Source organism: Archocentrus centrarchus, chromosome 15, assembly GCF_007364275.1.
Source record: "Archocentrus centrarchus isolate MPI-CPG fArcCen1 chromosome 15, fArcCen1, whole genome shotgun sequence".
In the NCBI taxonomy this organism is placed as follows: Eukaryota; Metazoa; Chordata; class Actinopteri; order Cichliformes; family Cichlidae; genus Archocentrus; species Archocentrus centrarchus.
The window spans coordinates 28,590,146-28,612,546 of NC_044360.1; the positions used below are offsets into that span (position 1 = coordinate 28,590,146).

Consider the following 22,401-nt stretch of genomic DNA (forward strand, 5'->3'; position numbering starts at 1 on the left):
AGAAAATGGTAATTTTCCCAGAGGAGGAGCCTCCTGCTGGTCATTTGACAGAATGCACTCCAAGAACATTTTACTTTCATCCAGAGAAAAAAACATTCCCTAAAATGTCCGGGTCCATCTCTGGCGCCACAGCGAAGCTAATTTTCTTTCGAAAATATGACCAGTAGGAGTAAGCTAAGAAGCCCTTCTAATGTAATCTCCTTTTCTTTTCAAAGACCCCTTTTTTGGGGCAGTATTTTCATTTTATTTATGGCTTCCACACATTATCTTTATCATCTTTTCATTTGGTTTTACCTACCACTGGGCCCTTTATCTGTTAATTCTGAGCTTCCCTTACAGTCTGACGTCTGTCAAGTCCACTCTTAATTTATATGTTTACGTATTTTAAGTCCTCTTAGTGCACTTTCACTAACATAAATTGGAATTGCTCTATTTTTCTTCACGTCATATATTTTTTCATCATGTTTATGTGGCCATCAGATTCAAAAAAAGCACTTTGCATTAACGACTGTTCTTTTTTGTATATGTGGATTCTGAGTGCCAAATGACAAAAGTCATGTGTCCACTCCAGCATCCTGGTACTCTGACTAAATTCACATGAATCTGGAGATTTTGTCTGTGCTGGTACAAAGCAAATAAACAAACTGCTCACAGGTTGAGTCTCCGAGCTGTGTTTTTGTGTTGGTTACTACTGAAACACCACCATCTAGTGGCGGGAACACATACAGTTAGAGCTTAACAGGCGAATGCTCCTCTACACAGAGTCTATGAGTAAATGAAGCATGAAACACACACTGTTCAGAGATTTAAGGTTTTTATGTCCTGCTCAGTGTTTTTTCTAACACAAAGCTTCAACATTAACAATCATTATCTGAGTAGCAGCATGTCACATACACGAGGTCAGTTAATCTTCCAGCACATTAACACTGCTGCAGAGAGAACGTGGATTCTCTGTGACACAGAGGTGGAAATCAGCCACTCTCTATAAAGTTTGTTTTTACAAATACTTGATTATCCAACAGTGAAGAGGAGATCAGAAATTAATTAATGGAAGTTCAAGTGGTTCAATAATTTATACTCACATCACATAAGTCAAAACACAAAAAAATGACTAAAGATTATAGAAAACACATCTGAAAAATCACATTCACAAATATTTATATTCACAGTTCATTTAACTGACTAGTTGTCAAATACAAATTATATAAATGATATGAAATCAGTTTAATAATAATAAAATATAAAAAAAAATCTCAAAAAGACTCATTAAATTTGGACAACCATTCGTACTCACATTCACAGCGGGGACCTATCCAGGGTGTACCCCGCCTCTCGCCTCTTGGCAGCTGGGAGAGACTCTTCCGCTTATCCTGTTCAGGGCCGCGGGGGGGCTGGAGCCTATCCCAGCTGTCATAGGGCGAGAGGCAGGGTACACCCTGTACAGGTCTCCAGCCTGTCACAGAGCTAACAGAGTTAGCGAGGGTTTTCTCCGGGTTTCCTGACATAATTAGCGACTGCTAAAATGCTCACACTCATACAAGCACCATTAAGAGTTAAATCCGGTCCAGTGTAGCTATCTTCCCAGATGTTACAAACATGTGCAGCTAGTTTGTGGAGCTCACAGCAAACTAAGAGAAACAAGAACTCTGGATTAGGCTAGAATGCAAGTAAGTATGGATCTGAGGATTGGTGACACACACTGAAGATCAGGAGGTTTAAGAATCTGTAATCTGAAGTGAAAATTTGTAAAAGCCTAGAATTTCAAAGATCTTTCAAGATTGTTCCAGACAGAATAACTGTCTTCATAAATTTTATTTAAAATCATAGACACAATGACTACCTATTCAGCACCTGGATAAATTGTATGCTGTTCCCATTTGCATTGATTTTCCTTTACTGTCCCAGCAGTTCAAAATTCTCCCTTAAAAATGATAGTTTTGAAAAAAAAAAAAATCATCAGTCAGCGAGGGTCATGGATGCTTTGGGTGAAGTGTTCTCCAGTGTACAGGCCATAGTGCAGAGTATCCTTCTGGGCTGCAGCCCATGCCATGTAACTGCTGGAGAAGCGGGCTGCCCAGTGGCCCTGGGGGTCCACTGTCACCACCCCACCTAGCCCCTCGAGTCGGGACTTCATATAGGCCAGGCCCAAATCACTGGCAGCCTCTGCTGACTGACCTGAAAAATAGAAAGCAAAATAGAACTAAGAGTAGTTTCCTTCAGCAGCTTGAGGAAGAGCAAGAAACAGGAGTCAGACTCCCTCAGCAGGAGCAGAGGTTCAGTCCAATTAGTCACATTGTTCATTTGTTGTAGAGAGCTGGATTACCCTCCAGGCTTCACAGAACTTATTTGGGGCCTTACTTTGCTTATGGGAACTGTTGTTAATAATTACAATAACTTTTACTTATAGGCACCTTTCAAAGCTCCCAATATCACCTTATAGAAATCAGATATAATAAAATCAATCAACGGTGGAGAATAGTGTAAGAGAGAAGCCATGGCAGATTGAGGATCGATGGCAGATTACAACTATCTGAACAGATGGGTTTTGAGGTGACATTTGAAAGACGTAAGAGAAGCAGAATTTTATAACTCATGGGGCAGAAAGGTCCAAGGATTGGGGGCCGAATGGCTGAAGGCTCTTGGAAAGGTGAGTTGGGTGGAGGAGGAGGACCTGAGAGTACAGGTGGGAATGTATGCTTGGAGGAGCTCAGAAAGGTACTGAGGAGAGAGGTTGTTAATGGATCTTGTAGATGATGTGGTATAAATAAAAAATATGATTTATGAAATATTTTTCATAATATTTCGTATTTCATAAACAGGCGGTGAAAATGTAGGTCGGGAATGCTTGTGTACCACCAGTTGAAATTGTGAACTTTTTTCATGAAAAAGGCTCCTTTTTAATAGAAAAAGAAGTACTTGTGTGTTCACTGATCAGGGAGATTTTATTTTATTTCTTAATGAACAAATAAGATCAGCTGTTTTTACCCCGAGTGACTCAGTGCAGCTCCTTTTCTCATCGACATGGTAAAAACGCAGTGCAGCTGCGGACCATGGTGGAAATCGCTATTTATTAATTTTATGTGTTTATGTTTTATTCCTTCTAAAAAAATAACAAATAAAAATCAGTTTGAAACGCCGACGGGTCGGTGCACAGAAGCCATTGTAATTGTGAAGCATTGTTTGCAGAAGTACCGTCGTTGACACTCTGAAGTCGCAAAGCCGAGTGAACGCAGAGAAATAGACGGTGCCGTTCCCCCAGAGCGCTCCCAGCGGGATGCCACTAAGACAGACCAATCACGAAAGTACAGGGGCTCTCCAAAGACCCCCTCCCCTCAGTCTGGGGGCTGCAGGTACCCCCCCCCCTTGTTTGCACTCCAGACAATTTGTCTGATAATATGCAGTGTGTGATCTTCTAACCGCATCCCCTATCATTTGTCTGATAAGAGGTGGTGTGTGATCTTCCAAATTATGACACCTTAACCGGAGGCCTTGTAGGTGTTGAGAAGTGAGTCTGTGTAAAGTTCATTCACTAAAAAAATTACACCATCACATCTAAAATGTTTTCATACTTTATCAGTACAATTAAGAAAAAAAAAAACTGCTACACTGAAAAAACTATATTATGAACCCTCACATTCTGCAAGCTTTGGCTAAATTTTAGAGAAGATTGTCTACACTCAGTTGAAGTCTTTTCTGGAAAACCATAATATTTTGGAGGTTTTCCAATCTGGATTTAAAGCCCTCCATAGTACAGAATCAGCACTGTTAAGGGTCTTTAACGATATTCTCCTGGCATCTGATTCTGGTGACTATGTAGCTCTTGTTCTGCTTGATTTAAGTGCGGCTTTTGATACAGTTGACCATGATATTTTAATATCCCGTTTACAGTATCTTGTGGGTATTCGCGGCACTGCTCTGAAATGGTTCAAATCTTATCTGGCAGACAGAACTATCTCGGTTATCTTTGCTGGCTCTGATTCCTCCTCTGCCCCCCTTTTATGTGGGGTTCCACGGGGCTCAATTTTGGGGCCCTTGCTTTTTTCACTTTATCTGCTTCCACTGGGATCCATTCTTAGAAAACATGGAATCGCCTTTCACTGCTACGCTGATGATAGCCAAATCTATGTGCCATTAAAGAAGAAGGATGGATTCCAAATTAAATCTCTTCTTGCATGTCTTGATGACATTAAAGCTTGGATGGCCCTAAATTTTCTACATTTTAATGAAAAAAAGACTGAAGTGTTGGTGCTTAGACCCAGTAGCTCTTGTGAGCCTCCGCCCCAGGTTGACTTGGGCCCTTTGGCCTCATATGCTAAGCCCATAATTACAAATCTGGGCTTTATAATGGACAGTGATTTTAAATTGGACAGACAAATCAGCGCAGTAGTGAAGTCTAGCTTCTTTCACTTAAGGCAATTGACGAAGGTAAAACCTATCCTTTCTAGGCAGCATGTAGAAACAGTGATACATGCCTTTATTACATCTCGGCTTGATAACTGTAACGCACTTTATGTTGGAGTCAGCCAGTCTTCTCTTTTACGGCTCCAGTTGGTTCAAAATGCCGCTGCAAGTCTCCTGACTGGAACACGTAAAAGACAGCATGTTACACCTGTCCTGGCTTCACTCCACTGGCTGCCTGTGCACTTTAGAATCCATTTCAAGGTCCTTGTACTTGTTTTTAAATCCTTAAATGGCCTTGCTCCTCCTTACCTTTCTGAACTGCTTGGCTCCTATACTCCTGTCCGAGATCTCAGGTCATCTGATCAGATGCTGTTACGCATACAGAGATCTAAGCGGAAGCTCAGAGGGGACCGAGCCTTTTCCATTATTGCCCCTAAGTTGTGGAATGAACTGCCTTTGCACATTAGACAATCGCCTTCACTGTCTATTTTTAAAACTCATGCTAAAACTTATTTATACTCTCTGGCCTTCAACCCAGCATGAGACATTGATCTTATCTATTTTGTTTTATTTAATTATTTAATTATTTATTTTTAATTGTTTGTTTTCTTCTTATATACATATATATATATATACATATACACACACACACACACACACACACATATATACACACACACACACACACACACATATATACACACACACACACACACATATACACACACACACACACACACACACACATATACACACACACACACACACACACACACACATATACACACACACACACACACACACATATATACACACACACACACACACACACACATATATACACACACACACACACACACACACATATATACACACACACACACACACACACACATATATACACACACACACACACACACACATATATACACACACACACACACACACATATATACACACACACACACACACATATATACACACACACACACACACATATATACACACACACACACATATATACACACACACACACACACACACACACACACACACACACACACACACACACATATATACATACATACATATATATATTTTTTAATTATTTGGTGTACAGCACTTTGTATTTGCTGTGGCTTTTTAAAGTGCTTGATAAATAAAGCTTGATGATGATGATGATGATAAACACAATAAGGGGTTTAAATATCTATTAACAGTTATTGATGTTTTTTCCAAAATGCTGCTCCTTTAAAAACAAAAACAGGTGCTGACACAAACACACACAGTATAAATTCAGACTCCAGTACTTGATTGAGTTTTTAAAAATCACAGCAACAATCATTAAATGTTTTCAGAGAGCATGACGTATGATTAAAAGATCCTGAACGACATTTCATCGCACATCTGTTACATCTTTTTACAAAATTAGCAACCATGACATCATTTTTTACAGGATTTTCAGGATACAAAGACATGACATGTTGGTATGATAGGTGCATGCTCTATGGGCTACATAGAAAACACAATGCTCGCCACATACAATTGAATTTACATTTTGATGCTAACTCTCGTGAAACGATATTGTTTTTGCACGACTCTGGAGAAAGTTTAAAATGCTGGCAGGATAAAATGTACAATCCGGTCGAAATCCAAATGAGTCAAAAAAAAGTTGCACTGCCGTCTTCATCCAGGCTTAAAGCAAGCCAGTGGGTTCCTGGCAGGTGTCTAGGATCCGTGTTTACCACAAAATATGCAGGAAGTCTAAAAGTCTTTTTCAGGGTTGCCAGTTCATCACAGGCCCAGACTCCACAGAATTGATCCCCGATGAGTGTGCACAGAATACTCTCCAGCTGATGATTGTTCATTGCTTGTAATAATCAACCAAGACTTGACGTTTGGCATTAATTTCTAATATAAAGTCGAGGCAGGCATATACAATCAGCGTTGCAGTTTGTTCAAGAGGGCTTCAGAAACACATTTCTAGCCGTAAGCTGCCTGCTGATGTGGTCGACAGCGCCTCTGTGTCTTCTGAGGCGCTCAGATTAAAGACAAATAATGTGTAACCCGTTCTGAAATTCCTCCCTGTCGATAGCTAAAGAGAGGTCCTTTAGATTTCTGCCTGTTGCGGTGTAAAGACTGTAATACTCCCTGGCAACCAGCCCGTTAGTAAAGTCAAGTTGGAACACCTTGGCTGGGATTTAGCAGCCTTCAAGACACAAAGCAAGGTACTCCAGGTCATAGTGTTCAAAATTGAAGGGGGACAGGTTAGGGTTTAATATTTTTCCCGAAAATGACATGAATCAAATCCCGGGAAATGACGAGCCATTTCCCGGGAATCCCGGGAAAAAGTTTATTTATTTTTTTATTTTAATTAGGCCTTCTGTAGCCTGTGTCGGCCTTAACCTATTGTGATATTGTAGAGGTAGCTTTCCAGCTATGTCCTGTTATGCCCAGTAGGGGGCAACGTCGGCTTGATTAACGCAATAAAACCTACATCTCGACATTCGAGTGCTCGAGCTATGCGGTCTTGTATCGTTCCTCAACACTCCCTTAACAAATATAATTCGAATATTCCTCCATTGTACATGGAATTATAACAAGCTATTTTACAACTGCTGGTGCAAAACAATACGGTTCATCTCCACACAGCATTGATAAAGGCTCAGCCACGCTGTCGTGGCGACATCTGTTGCACTATATCTCCACCAGTGGAACGCTGTAATAGTCATTGAAAAGTTAACTACCGTACTACACTATAATATGACATAACACAGGGCCTTGAGTAATGCACCACGACTTGGTCATTGCCATTCTGGCAACAGCAAATTTATAACACCGTGTCTGAGGGTTAAAGTAGGTTCGCTGTGAATCGTCTATTGAAAAACTGGCTGATCCTTATAGCCTAAAAAATATACATTTTACTCAACTCCATTTTAAAAGCGAAATATGTTAAAGCAATCTATTTCATGATCATTTCTTCACCCATTAGGCCCGTATCCTAATTCATGATTGTTAGTAAGCGTCTGCAAACGAGGAAAAGAAACACTCGAAGTTAAACAGATATTTCTTTATTGTTCAGGGCAGGCATATTTTATAGGCTATATAATGCAATATAACAATATATAATAATATAGAATTATATAATACAAAATACCTTAGGGTAAACACATTGCCTACGATTTCAACAAATTAAAGAGGAAAAAAGTACAACTGTGTAATACCTCTATTAAAACGCTTGAGATGAAGGCTGAAGCCTTAAACGGAGGCTGAACGTGCCTGAAATGAAGAGTAATGCTTTTCGCATTAAACGAACCCTTCTCTCAATATTTCCTTAAATTTAACTTTCTGAAGCTTTCTTTTCTTTCTGAAAGTCAAATCGACGCGCGCGACTTTTTTCCCGGTTTCCCGTCTAACGTTTCCCGGGAAACGGGAAATGGTTCTGATCGCATTTCCCGGGAATCCCGGATCCCGGGATTAAACCCTAGGACAGGTCATATCGCCCTGTGAAAGCATCATGGTCCAATAAACCCAGCACCAGATACTTTGGTAAGCTTCCCAAAAATAAATTTTCCTGATGACATTAGCCTTGAGTTTTCAGGAATTGAATAAGTCTTTACGTTGATCCTTGAGAGAGGACATAAGGCGTTCACTTTTAATAGTGGCATGCCCTATCCTGACAGCAGGTGCAACTGAGACTTTCCTCACAAACAAGGAGGCTCCTGTGATATTCAGCTTGAACCCAGTCTCGCGGGGCCATCAGACAGAATGCGTCACTGGCCCTGGTGAGTTTTATTTCAAGATCAACAGAATTTAGCAACAGCCTCTCGCAAAAAAAAAATAAAAATAATAATATCCGCATGTAGGAACGCTCACAATCTGTTGACCTTTTAACTAACCCCTTATTAGGGCCGTTAACCACATACAAGTCTAAAGCTCCTGCCTGTTTTTTATGAAAAGACCTACGCTAAATTGACTTCTTAGAGTATGATCCGAGTAATTCAGCAACGTCTCAATGATGGCTCTGTACGAATGTGTCGAGCGGGTCTGCAAAATCAGCCGTTCACCCAGGGTGACATTGCACTGGCTGAAAATTGTGTTCAGTGGATAATTGATAGGAGCTACACATTCATCAGCCTCTAAAGTAGAACCATCCTCATTAGTTACTTTCAATCTGAGATACAACAGGGTGTCGTTTAGGTCCAGATAATGCGATTCATTACCAGGGATAAAAAAAAAAAAAGGGGGGGGGGGGGGGGGGGCCCTCCACCGGACAGAGCTGCAATTGGCCTGACCTCCATGTAAGCCTTTTCATTCACAGATAACTGGGAGAGCGGTGCTGTGAAAAGATCCAGCTCTCTCAGAGCGCACTCGGCTCTGAGAGTGCCGAAAATGGCCCTGCTCCATTTTCCATGGAGCAGGGCCATTCTTTACTTCTAAAATATGTCTTTTAAGTGTTTTATAGATTTCTTGCTGGTGTGGTTGCTGGTTACAAGTGTTTTCTTCTTCTGTTTCTTCTGCCGCTTTGGGGGATTTTTATAGCCTGCAACTCGCACTCCTGGGGGGCGTTTCAGAAGTCATCTGGATAACACGGCTATTCCTGCGCCTTCCTGATTTTCTGGTCTATTGAAATGACCTACAGCTTTGAAGAGGACATCTGATCCTATATTCTTCACTGCTGTCTTGAGATGGGGCTGAGCCACACTGAGACCTCTTTTTACAAAGGGGGTTACAAACCTGAACAGTTTAGCAAATATGGAGGCCAACCCCCTTCCATACATCACAGGGGCCCCAGTAAACCCTGGCAGACCATGCCCTGCCTGTGCCTGATAATATGCTATAAACCTATTATTATCAGCGATCATTTTTGAAAAGCTAGAAGTTTTTGGCAGGTCTGAAATGTAGCTTCACAATTGTCTTTCCGTAAGTGAACTTCACAGGTTTGTTCTGATCGGTTTTGATTTCAATTTGAATCGTCTCCAAATGATTTTTAGAAACAGCCACGTAATCAGGCTTGTGTTATAATGTCCCCGTATTCACCCTCTATTCTGACCATGCACAGCAAAGGAACATAAGAATCGCCAGCAGCTGGAGTCTAACTACATCAGAATAACACTAAAGGTGGTAACCACCAGCATTTATATCTGCAGGAAATGGTGCGATATTGTCACATTTCCACCAGCTACCCAAATGTAAACCAAGCATGTAAGACAGTGGAGGATATACTCGTATGTGAAACAACTTATTACCCAAAAATTCAAATTTTCTCTGTAAGGGGTTAAATCTTATCTTGGTCTCTGGGTCAATTTTGCTTAGAACACCCTCCAGCTCAGCTCTCAGCTGGCCAAGGTCTGAATAAAAGCCTCCGTGTAAATATGCTTTATAAACAGGTGGTTGTTTATGATGCGGTGTTGTTCTCTTTCGCCACTCAAAAAAATGCAACTTCGTCAGGTAGATTCAACCAGGTTCTAAGATATGAAATCTCTGTTAATGCCACTTGCCAGTCACCATCTAAATCCAGATGAGTGGCAAGATCAACTCTAAAACTGGAGCTTGTATTATTCTTGAAAACCTTCATACTTGCATTTGAAGGTAAAGTGACATAAAAACTTTGATTTGGCCAAGTCATTCTGAGTTTTTACAAGGATCCACTGACAACTTTACTTCTTTTACTCTGGTTTTAAGGTCCTTTTCTTTAATCCAACTGTTAAATTTAGAAGACCAGTTCCTCCATTTAACCAAAACAAATCTCTCACGCCCGTTTGCATTTAGCTAATAGTTTTTCCACATGACAGAGTTTGTCTTTACCGACCTTAATCCTTTGTAGTTCTTGCTCATAAAATGATCCTGTAATCTCGTCACGTCATAATCTTTAATTTTATAGACAGGCGGTGTAGTCAGAATACATTTGGCCACAGAAAAGATTTCACTAGTCCAGCCCTGTTCATATTTCTTGTCAAATACACCCCAAACTTTGGACAGTCTAACTTTAAATGTCATCTTCACTTTCTGTGTGTGTGGAAAAGAACCATACAAATTTTTAAATACCAAGGGTGTGTTTTCAGAATTTACCTGATTAGGGGTCATTTTAATAGATTTGTGATAACTGTTGTTATAACTGGTCAAGAAGTCTGGTAATACATCAACATACCTAAAAGTATTTACGGCTGTAAAATATCTAAACATTTTAGATTTAAGGGTTCTGTTAAAATGCTCCACAACAGAGGCTTTGTGCTCCCTTGTGGTCGAAAAATGATTAATACTTTTTTTTCCCCTTTATAAACTTCTGGAAGCAGTATATAAATCCACCCCCCCCCCCCCCCCCCACCCCCCTTTATCAGTTTGTAACTTCTCCGGAATACCACTTTGCTTCAAAATATTGGAAAAACACGAGTCACCTCAGCACCTGTTTTTGTTTTTAAAGGAGCAGCATTTTGGAAAAATCATCAGTAACTGTTAATAGAAATTTAAACCCCTTATTGTGTTTAGCCAAAGCTTGCAGAATGTGAGGGTTCATAATATAGTTTTTTTAGTGTAGCAGTTTTTTTTTTTTTTTTTTTTAAATGTACTGATAAAGTATGAAAACATTTTCGATGTGATGGTGTAATTTATTTAGTGAATGAACTTTACACAGACCCACTTCTCAACACCTACAAGGCTTGTGGAAAATGTGGCGTCATAATATGATAGTGTAATTTATCTAGTAAATAAACTTCAAGTTTTGTTTTTAATCTCTTTATTTCACAAAAATACTTAGATTACAAAACTATTACTACTAAATCAAAAACAAATACACACAGCATTTGGGAATTTGAAAACAGAACTTTTTCCAGATGTATTTAAAACAGATATGATGGCCCCTCTTAAACCCACAGCTGATACTTTTGATACGTACCTCTGATCGACAGAGGTACGTTTAACCCCCAACAACACTGGATTCCATTTCAAAAAGGGCATGTTCAATGTCTTTGGCTTCCTTTAATTCATGCAGATAGGCCTCCACCGCCCCCATCAACTGGTAAGTGTCTGGGGTGAAACCTTCCAGAGGCAAAATCTCCAGGAGCATGGGGATGAAATTCCCATTCCAGAATCTTTTGGACAGCTGGTCGTTGTATTGGAAAAAATAATGTTTCTCCAGTGGGAAGAGACAGCTGTGCCTTCTTTGTGAAGTATGCAAATTTTCGCAGTATTTACGGCACCATATTGTCCGAGAGCTCCACCACATGTTCCATCCCTGAGGGGACAGTGTGCCCGCCCCTGTAGCGGCAGTTTTCGGCTCTGGTTGCGGCGCAGCGGAGGCTGCTGGCAGGCTCGCTCTCTGTGTGTTGTCCCTGGTCTCGTTGAAGTAGGCCATGTTGTGTCTAATGCAGGTCGGATGCTTTCTGAAATGATGCCCAGTGGTCTTTTTATAGGGTTAAAGCAGCGGAGCTGTGGCGAGAGGCGTGGCTTGGATTACAGAGTAATAGTTTTCTTAAAAACAGCATTTTTTTCTCTTTGAGCGTGATTAAACAGCTCATCAATTTTTGATATTTTGGGCTCCATCACATTGAGCCACTCGTGCAGAGGAACCTTCAGTACATTATGAAATACCCCAGACTGAATTAAAAAAATGTAATAAAAACTCATCCTGGAGTTCCGGTTGCTCTGTGATCTGATGGCTGGCCCTGAAAATCCATTTGCCGAATGAATTCCTCTTGCTCTCCCACATGCTAAAAACTATCACGTTTGTATATGCTGTTGCTGCGGGAGGCTGCGGCGGCCTTGGCTGTCCAGCTTGAACGTCTTCTTGCTCCCCCTTTTTTTCCATCAATCACCAAGATTGACGGGTAGTCGTCGTCCTCCTCTTCCTGTTTGATCTGGAGGTTTTCCGTTTGGGTGCTTTGGTCCTTTGTACGACATCCGTTGTCCAGGGGTAGAAGAGCTGAACACGGGTGTGTTACCAGACTCTTCCTGATTTCCGGAATCACCACCAATGACAACACGGCCCAGTCGGAGGCCGTTAGGGTTGCTGTGGACATTGCTGGGCCAAAGGTTTCTCCCCTCTTGAGCTGGGGTTATGACAGACACCTGGCCTGACCTCCGGTTAAGATAATAATTTGGAAGATCACACACACACCACGTCTTATCAGACAAATTGTCTGGAGTGCAAACAAGAGAGGGGGTACCTGCAGCCCCCTGACTGAGGGGAGGGGGTGCTTGCATCCCCCGGACTGAGGGGAGGGGGTCTTTGGAGAGCCCTCTGACCTTTCGTGATTGGTCTGTCTTTGTGGCACCCCGCTGGGAGCGCTCTGGGGGAACGGCACCGTCTATTTCTCTGCATTCACTCGGCTTTGCGACTTCAGACTCAACAGTGGTACTTCTGCAAACAATGCTTCGCAATTACAATGGCTTCTGTGCAATGACCTGCCAGCATTAGCGTTTCAAACTGATTTTTATTTGTTATTTTTTTTAGAAGGAATAAAACAAACACATAAAATTAATAAATAGCGATTTCCACCATAGTCCGCAGTGCAGCTGCGGACCGTGAAGTTATTCATCTTGGCGAGGGTGGATTTGGTAGGATTTCTGTTTTGTCACTGTTAAGTTTTAGAAAGTTGTTGGAGAACCAGGACCTGATATCCTGTAAGAACGCGTGACGAAAGCGGCAGAAGGGCGAGACTCTGCCATCTCAACATCAAGTTTTCCACCATATTATATGTGTATTACATGAAAAAAGAAGTGATTTTCACAGCTGTGAATTAGGTTGGGCTCTAAGGCTGAACTTGCTGCTTTGTATCAGTTCATATCACAGATAAAAGGACACAAAGTGCGTACTTGTCGTCTTGCTCTAATCGCTGTCTGTGTTTACCTCTGTGCTGCACACAGATGCTGCAGTAGTTTGGTTTGGACCGTAAAACGTATTTGCAGCACAAGAAAGGGGAGCGTCTCCCACGTTTGTGTGCTTCGGCTTCCGTGTCCAGACGAGGACCCACCCACACTCATACGTAAAGGAGCAGTTCACAGTAACGCGGTGGAAAGGCGGGCCCGTTCTTAAGCGTTTCGCCGGTTCATTCATTGGCTCCTCGGCATTGGGAAAGTAGCAATTTCGGTTGACTGGACGGATCCAGAAAGGAGGTGTAGCCAAATGAGAGATACAAGCCAGGGCATCACAGATAGGGTACTACAGCTAATAAAGCCACATAAATAAAGGATGATCAAATAACATAATATGCTGCCAAATAAAATGGCCAAGTAGTAGCAGAATTGGAAACAATAATCATCACAGAAGTAGAGAATATAGGAAAAAAAAAAAAAATTAGTTTAAAGGCCGGAGTGTAACAGCAGCAATTCAGCCACGAGCAGCCACAAGCTTGTTAATCCGAGCTTAGTCATAAAGTCTTAGTTAACAAGTACTAGTCCTGACCTGGAATGTGTAGAGGGGCAAATCAATACAATGAAAGCTAGTTCAAGGACCCAAGAAACAATGTGCACCTCGTCAGCAGTTCCATCAGCAAAAAGGCTTAGTCACTGCTCCTCTGAGCAGCGTGCCCTGTCACCGTCTCCTTAGTTCAGTTCGAATTTTTTCAGGATGGTTGGTTCTCCAGGAATAAAACAAGACTGTTTTTCCAAAAGTTTGCAAGCAGAAAAACATGAGAGCTGGAGCTACATGCAGCAAGGTGTCAACTGGCTTGTCCTCACTGGCTCTCAAAGAAGGAAGGAAGGAAAGATGAGGGGAAATGTGACCCCAAAATCAATCCTGACAACTCGCTGTGGTGAACCTTTGTATCTTTGATTTTTGTCATTAGCTGTCAATACTTCGATAGAAACATGACTGATACAGAGCTACATATCTGTGCATAATTGTGTCTGTGTGTTACCTTGCTCCATGTGGAAAAGGATGAGTCTGGCCAGTGTAATCTTCATGATGGTTTCTCCGTGGCCTGTGGTTGACACTGCTCCCAGCAGGTTGTCAGCATAACCTCCAGATCCTGACAGACAAAACACTTCAGGGCTCCCGCACAGCCTACTGAGTTTCACTTCATGGTAACTGGACTAGTTCTTATATAGCGCTTTACTACTCTGAGCACTCAAAGCGCTTATACAACACGTTTACATTTACCACATTCACACCCATTCATACAAGCACTGCCATGATTAACTAAGCTAAGTGCTTTTTTATTATCTAACATTCACACACATTCACACTCCAACGCTTGCGTCGGAGAGCAACTTGGGGTTCAGTATCTTGCCCAAGGACACTTTGGCATGCAGCCTGGAGCAGCCAGGAATTGAACTGCCGACCTTCCGATTAGTAGGTGACCTGCTCTACCCCCTGAGGTTATGCATTTGAATAGGTTTATGCTTTTAAACAGCTTCATCGCATTTATATGTTCTGTGAGTTTTCTTTGGCTCCTGCCGCATTTAGAAGCAGGTTTGGCAAGTTTGTAAAAACCAAAACAATAAGCTGAAAGATACTACAAAGCTCCTTAGAGCTAAAAGGAAATTCAGAGTAGGCTAAAACAAAAAATTCTCATGGTTTAAATTACAGCTACATGATCTGCTGTTAATATAGCTATACTATATTGCCAAAAGTATTCACTCGAAGTTCAGTTTTGGTGTGCGAAGTTCTAGTATTTTGTTTTGTTTTGTTGCTTAGACTTATTAGCAGGTCTGTGACATTGCACCTGCACATTTTATGATTGGAGCTTGCTAACCAAGTTTAATGCATAACACACCCATCCAAATATGGTCACTTCTTAACACCAAACACGGTGGCAGCTAAAACATTAAATACAATACACAAGTCAATGGGCAAGTCACAGACACCAGTGGGTGACACACTAACCAACTACAGCCATCTTTTATATACAGTGTCTACATGCCACCCTGTATGTTCTTGCATATGGACCTTTAAAACTTTCAATAAAGAGGCACTCAAACAGGCACTGCTATGGAAAGTACAAGTTTCATCTGTACATGGATGCAGTTGCTCATTTATTTGACAGGACGGGAGTGTAATGTTTTCCCTTAAATTCTCTTGAACTGTACTACAGTGGGCACCAACAAGATTAAGCAATGACACTATTGTCGTGACTGAGGCTATTTGTTGATCTAATCCAGTGGTTCTCAAACTTCTTCCATCATTCCCCTTGGTGATGCAGTATGTACACAAAACACGGTGATGGCAAAGGATTCCAGCTTTCGCAGCTGTGTCCAAAAGTTGCCAAAGTCACCAGAAAGAACTCGCTACATTTGTCACTAGTTGCTGTACTAACTTAACCAAGGTGAATTTCTTTGTTCTGCCATAAAAATTGTTCAGATGTTAAACATTAGTTCCAAATGACTTTTCACCCAGGTCGCTTGCACCTCACCTGTCACGACCCTGTGCTCCCACCTGTGGGGCACGCCACACACTTTGAGAATCATTGATCTAATCAAATGACTCCACTTCCCAGAACTTTTCTTCCTTTGTTCACCAACCATTCATTTAACACTGACCAAAGGTTAACAGCCTGGTGAAGATGTGGAAAACGTAAAAAATGTATGTAAATATCCACTAACACAGAGTGTGAACTGACCTATGATGGGGGTGTCGCCCACCCGACCTTCCATCTTGTTCAGCATTCCACCCGTAGAAGTCGCGCAGGCTATGTTGCCCTCTTTATCAACTGCTACTGCACCAACTGTGCCCAGCCTACAAAAGAGCAGAACATGTCAGAGATCTGGTTCTGTCTGGTTTGCAGACTGGAGAACCTCTGCGCATCCTTACTTTTGAGAAACTCTGCCTTTATAAAATTCACTTTTTTTTTTTTTACTCGTGTTACTGACCTGGTGCCAATTTACCTAATTAGTCTCTAAATGTTCCTCCAGCTGTTTCATTTTAATACCACTTACTTTTCCAGCCTTCTCTTCACCTTGTCCCAACTTTTTTGAGCCTTTTGTTGCTGCCATCAAATTCAAAAGGAGCTAAATTTTTTTCCTCACTTTAAACATTTGATATGTTTTCTATGGGTTTATGAGAACCTCGCTTCGTCTGTGCAGAGACATGAGTGAAGGAAGTCAGGATCCACATTATGCAACACAGTGAATCTATAGAAGATCTATACTGACCTGTTACATACTAGAAGGAGTCACTTCATTTCAATATATTTCCTCAACAATACAAATGCTAACAAGCTTAAAACAGTGTTCTGTCTCACATTTGGCACTCCACAGGGTTGGCATCAGGTGCAAGGTTCTTTTTCCAGCGCATGCGGGAATACTCAGTGATGAGAGACTCCAGGGGGACCTCAGGGATCCCCATAGATCGAGCGAACTGACTTGCACCTTCAGCAGTGAGACACGCGTGACTGGTCTGAAGGAAAGATCAAAGTTCAGATCTGTAAGACATATCTAAACAATTACAGAGCACATCTGAAATGCTTTGTGTGCTTCGAGGCCATTGTCCAGACTAGACTTCAGGTTTCAGTTCAAGCATATAGAATTTTCTTTTATCACTGCAGCTACAAACAAGCTGTAATCGGGACCTTTATCCACGCTACTTTCATGTGTTCCTATAAAGATCTGATCTGCAGTGGCGTCCATACATGTACAGCTGCACACAGTTCCTGTGGTTCAGGCAGGAAAAACATACATACCTTGTCCATAACCAGTCTTGCTAGCTGGATGGGGTTAGCTATGTTGCGTACTGCAGACACGGCACCGCTTCCCAGAGTTTTACCATCCATCACAAGGGCATCCATCTCCACCTCTCCTTTGATGTTCAGCACGGACCCACAGCCTGAAATATGATTTGAGAAATGACATGAGGACCGGGAATCCTTTGTGTCCAGCAGTGAGATACGGCCTGTGGGTGCTGCTTAGGCGATCAGGGCTGCAGTCACCGGGTTTACACTACAACTGTTAATTTTTCATCCAACCAAATTCTCATTGGTTGTGTTACTTTCATAGAGAAACAGCACTACATCAATAGCCTTGCAGTGTGTGACAGGAAAAGACTGTTTTCACAAATGTAAACGTGTCCAAACCAATGCAGACTGCAAGTTAGTTAACATGTAATGGTTCCTTTGTATTTTTAATCTAAAGGTCTAATGATTCAGAAAACTTGCAGAGACGTTGCTTCAAACTATCTGACCCGATGAACCTTAAAGAGGTTTAGTGAATAAGGCCTTGAACAGAGTAATCCATGTTATAGCACAATACAGTTTCACTTCATCTGTAAAGTACCTGTATGTCAAAGAATATTGCAAACACAGATTGAAGTAAAAAAAATTGATTTCAGCCACAAATAATATTTGTCAAAAAAAAAAAAAATATATATATATCATCAGCATGTATACAGTATGTGACAACACGTAGTACAGGGTTAACTGCATTACAGTTCTATGAGTTTCTCCATTACCTGCATTGAAGGCAGGGTTATTCTCCATCTGGATCACAGCCTCCACCACAGCATCCATGCTGCTGCCCCCTCCCTGGAGGATAGTGTACCCTGCCTGCACTGCTGAGCACACCCCTGAAATGGACAGCTCTGACCGCTCCTTTGGGACATACCCTGCCCCTCCGTGGACCACCACCACTGGCAACATGTCAGTCATCTGAGAAGAAAATAAGGTCTAGTGAATCTTTCGGTGCAAATAAATATGGTGTACAGATATATTAAAATATTCAGCTTAAGTGTTTCTTTTTTCTATAGATGGAGTCTAAGACAAAGCATTTAGCTTTTGCATGTTGGGTGATGGTGTAATAAACTGAAAACATCAGGTTAAAAATCAGAACTGTCTCCACCTGAAAGCTACGCCTACTGTAACACTTTACCAATTTTCTAAAACTATGCTTCAAATAGTTTCTAGAAATGGACTCACATAATTAAAAGTTTACTGCATCCCTTTTAATGTTCAAATGTTATTTCACTAGTAAGGACCACCAACCGCCAAATGCAAATGACAAACATTTATGATATTGAAGCAACAGGCTAGGCCAGAGGCTGCTGTTTGGGGAAGGCCTCATCGAGGACCGGTGGTGTCTCCCGCGCCTGGCACACCCCCACATACCTCTGACAGCAGCTGGCAACCAGAGAAAAAGGGAAGGCAGGGTGTGGCACAGAACCAAAAGTAAATGGGTGTGTTGTGTAGGTAAGCCTGGAAGGTGAGTGCTCGGTGTGTGGTCCAGCTCCTGACATGCATAAAAATCACCAGTGGGTAAAACACTTCTCTGGAACAGCACGGTTCATGGTTGGACTCCTGACCAGAGCACCTTTGAGGCCCATTATTCCTTTCTCTTTACCTTTGCTCGTCTTTTGTACACAAATCCAACAGTTCAGTTTGTGAAATAGATGTTTTGGGCCTGTTAGTATCTGAATTTGTAATGGGCACAGGGTTCTAACCAGCAGGGCTGAGAGGCTCTCCTGCAGGGCTGAGAATTTCACCGGTTCGATATCAGACCTGTTTGCTGTTACTGCGGGAGCGGCTATTAGCACTACAAAGCATCCCTGGGGTATATAAATACATAATAAACTTTGTCAGCCTGCAGCTGCTAAATTGTACAGTAATGTGCAAAAGTCTTGAGCCACCCCTCATTTATTTACATTTTGCTAGAAAAGTGGGAAAAAGGAGCAGCCATTTACTGAAACATGCAAACACATGGAAATATAGTATATAAGGCAAAAACGGAGTCTGTACAAATGTAATGAGCTTGAAAGTCAATATTTGGTATGACCGCCTTAATTCTTGAACACAGCCTGAACTCTGTCAGGCAGCTTTCTTGTAGGGTTTTTTTTTTTTTAAGTAGTCTTCAGGAATGGTTCTCCAGGCTTCTTGAAAGACATTCCAAAGTTTTTCTTTGGATGTTGGCTGCCTTTTTTTCTGTTCTGTTTAGATGATCCCACGCTCCGGGGAGTCCAGTCTATGAATGATAGTGTTCAATTGTGCATTTTTTAGTTAAGTAAATGAAATGAAGCTGCTGCCAATCACATGCTTTCCAGTTGGTATTGCAAGGTGGCTCAAAATCTGACTGAATTTTTCTGTGTTTATAATTACAGCAATTGTGGCAAGATCCACAACACCACACGACAGAGCCTCCACTACGTGTTGTACCTCTCTCCTGACCTCCTTTGGATTCATCACTTATGGGGTGGCTTAGATAGAAAGCACTTTGAAATACAAAACAGTGCTTATGTGAATGGGTAAACGCAAACATGTTGTATAAAGCACTTTGAGTGCTCAGCAGGAGTAGAAAAGCACTATATAAGAACTAGTTCATTTATTATCAGACCAGTTACTTATTTTCGGTGCAGTTCTTGTGTAATGAGGCATACCTCAGTGTTATCGCTGGCATTTTTTTGTGAAACAGCAGCTAAGACTTGTACAGTACTGTAATTTGAAACTTGCATGAGAAAACAGAACCAGTCTATCAACCGTGGATGTCGCCAAGTCTGACACTCCCACACAGACGTTTCATCGGTAAACAAAACTTTGGGTCCACGTTTGAATCACTAACATACTTGTAATAAAACACCTTAGTTTGTTTTCTATGATTTTGCTCTAGATATTTGTGTGTTTGTTATTGAAAACCCGCTTTGTCTGAGTAACAACAACACCAAAGTGACTCCATACATCCCTACCATCAGGGAGCCAAGCAAAGAAGCCTGGAAGTTTAACATGCACTTTTAAAAGGCATGTTCGTGGATTATCTACCACTGAATTAGTACATTTTAAACATGCTAACAGATTCAGATCAGGCCTGCGTGTGTCAACAAACACATATTAACCGGGAACATTTGTGAATTATATTACCTTAATATTATTCCCGCCAACATTGTAAAAAAAAAAAAAAAAAAAAAAAAAAGGCTTCCAAAACATGACGCTGGACAGAGTGTTAAATGTTTGTTAAATATAACATTATGGGATGTAGTTGCTCATTCTGGTGAATCAAATCTATCCACTGTACGACACTGCACAGGAATCAGGGAAACAGCTGCTTTTGTGATAATGTCTGTAAATAAAGATTCACGAAGCATCATTGTGACTATTATTGCCAGTATTATTTTGATTTTAATAGTAGAAGAAGGGCTGGAGGAATCAAATAAGACTGACAACATAACGGCTGCAGTTACTGAGGATCTCTGACCGCGTGTCAAACCGTGCACCGAAATGTGGAAACGAATAACCCAAAGCAAAGACGGCTCAGTCTTTCTGACAGTGTAACAGTAACCAGCGGGCTACACGAAATTTAAAATTCAACATCTCTTCAATTCTTTTCTGAAAATTATTCTCGGTGCACTCCAGTTATCCCCGGGAAGTTTTACAGCGCGACGGAAAGCAGCGTTTCTGAGCTTTCTGACAGCTGACATATGAAACCCGTTAATGTAAGATGATATGAAAATAAACACACAGACACACGTATGCTTACTTACCACAACAAGACGGACCAAGACCCACGAGCTGTACGTTTACACTTATATATGTTTGCTAGTCTCCGACTCCAAAATAAGAAGGCTTACTTCCGGTATGTGATAGTGACACTTTCAAAATAAAATACGACTATCTCAAATGACAAATTTTTTTTTTTTTTTTTTTTTTTTATGTTAGCATATTATTACTTACATTTTATTATCAAAAAGATCTATTTATAGAAATAAAAAACTAATCCTATGCTTTATATTGTCTTTCAAGCACGAGTTATGTAGTTTTGGCTGAAGAATATCACTATTCAGCACAGTGCAAAATGAATTTGCAAATGGGAAAATGCTTTTAAGAAAGTGGTCTGTAACGTATCACATAGCCTGTTGTAATTTATGCTTTATTTGAAGTACAAACTGGAGTGGTGTATTACTTTCTACATCAGTTAACAGCGACTTTCTTTTATTATGAAATCAAACGTGGCTCACTTCCTTTTATATTTTTGCTGTCTTATTGAAACCCACGTGACTGCAGTTCAAATGATCGAAAGCTGTAATGGAAATCTTTAAGACTCTGCTACTTCTCTGTGCCAGGCTGACCGTGCTCAGTGAAACAGTCCGTATACTGGTGTTCTGTCTGCATATAATCTTTCATGCAAAATATGTCCAAATGTAACGAACCTGAAGTTGGTTTCCGATTACAGCTTCCGATTCGGTAAATGGCTAAAGGGCCATTCCACTTAATTTTTCGCCACCTTCAGCATCTTTAATATGCTATAGTTAAAAAACTACAACACCTACACACTTCAAACCTGTACTAGATTATTCTGCTTTACTAGCAGAATACTTAAAACAAAAGTGCTGAAATCACTCTTTATCGAAGTTTCACAAATCAGATAAAGGTTTCACAAATCACACACATGGTTTTAAGTATTCTGCTATTAGTGCAGAATAATCTAGTCCAGGTTTGAAGTGTGCAGGTGTTGTAGATTTTCAACTAGAGCAAATTAAAGATGCTGAAGGTAGCAAAAAAGTGAAATGGCCCTTTAGCCATTTTCCGAATCTAAACCAACTTCAGCTTCGTCCAAATGTACGAGTTAGTTTGCATTACACATGCTGTGCTGTAGGCGTGGCAGATATAAATATTCCAGGTTTATAATCTTTCTAATACATGCAGACCGCCGCTATGCTCTGTACTGTTATTTGACATCTTCACAGAGGTAAATAAAGCTGACACAGGAAACCTGGTTGTGTGTACAGCATTTTATTTCAAATTTCCACAACAAAGCACACAAACAACGTTTAGCCTGTTTAGTTTTGATTTGATTTAATTTTACACAGATTCAGAAAAGTCCGAATTCAAAACCATTAACAAAACATATATTGTGTACTTAGAATAAACAGTCCATTTGACTTGTACAATTTTAACTTTTATTCATCCTTTCAGTAAAATGACAACTTTGTATTCACGTTACGTCAGAATCAGGATGACAGTATTTACAATTTCATATTGAATAAAAACATTGTGCTACCTTTATTAAATGAATGAAAAAGGAAAACCAGCCACAATTTCCTCTCCTTACTATCAGAAGGAGAGGAAATTACTTTACTTTACTTTATCT

The 22,401-nt window shown here is 40.9% G+C and overlaps 2 protein-coding genes across 2 annotated transcripts in view; one reads left to right on the forward strand and one right to left on the reverse strand.

The window, feature by feature from the left end:
* rims1a (regulating synaptic membrane exocytosis 1a) overlaps positions 1-22,401 on the forward strand; it is a 244,433-nt gene that overhangs the window by 92,058 nt on the left and 129,974 nt on the right. The gene's annotated exons all lie outside the window — the stretch shown is intronic.
* On the reverse strand, positions 801-20,881 carry LOC115793238 (isoaspartyl peptidase/L-asparaginase-like). The gene is made up of 7 exons (XM_030748122.1): positions 20,795-20,881; positions 17,783-17,978; positions 17,019-17,161; positions 16,581-16,735; positions 15,960-16,075; positions 14,259-14,369; positions 801-2,175 (listed from the first exon to the last, which is right to left on the reverse strand). Exons 2-7 carry the CDS (start codon positions 17,976-17,978, stop codon positions 1,961-1,963), a joined length of 936 nt encoding a protein of 311 aa, XP_030603982.1. The 5' UTR covers positions 20,795-20,881; the 3' UTR covers positions 801-1,960.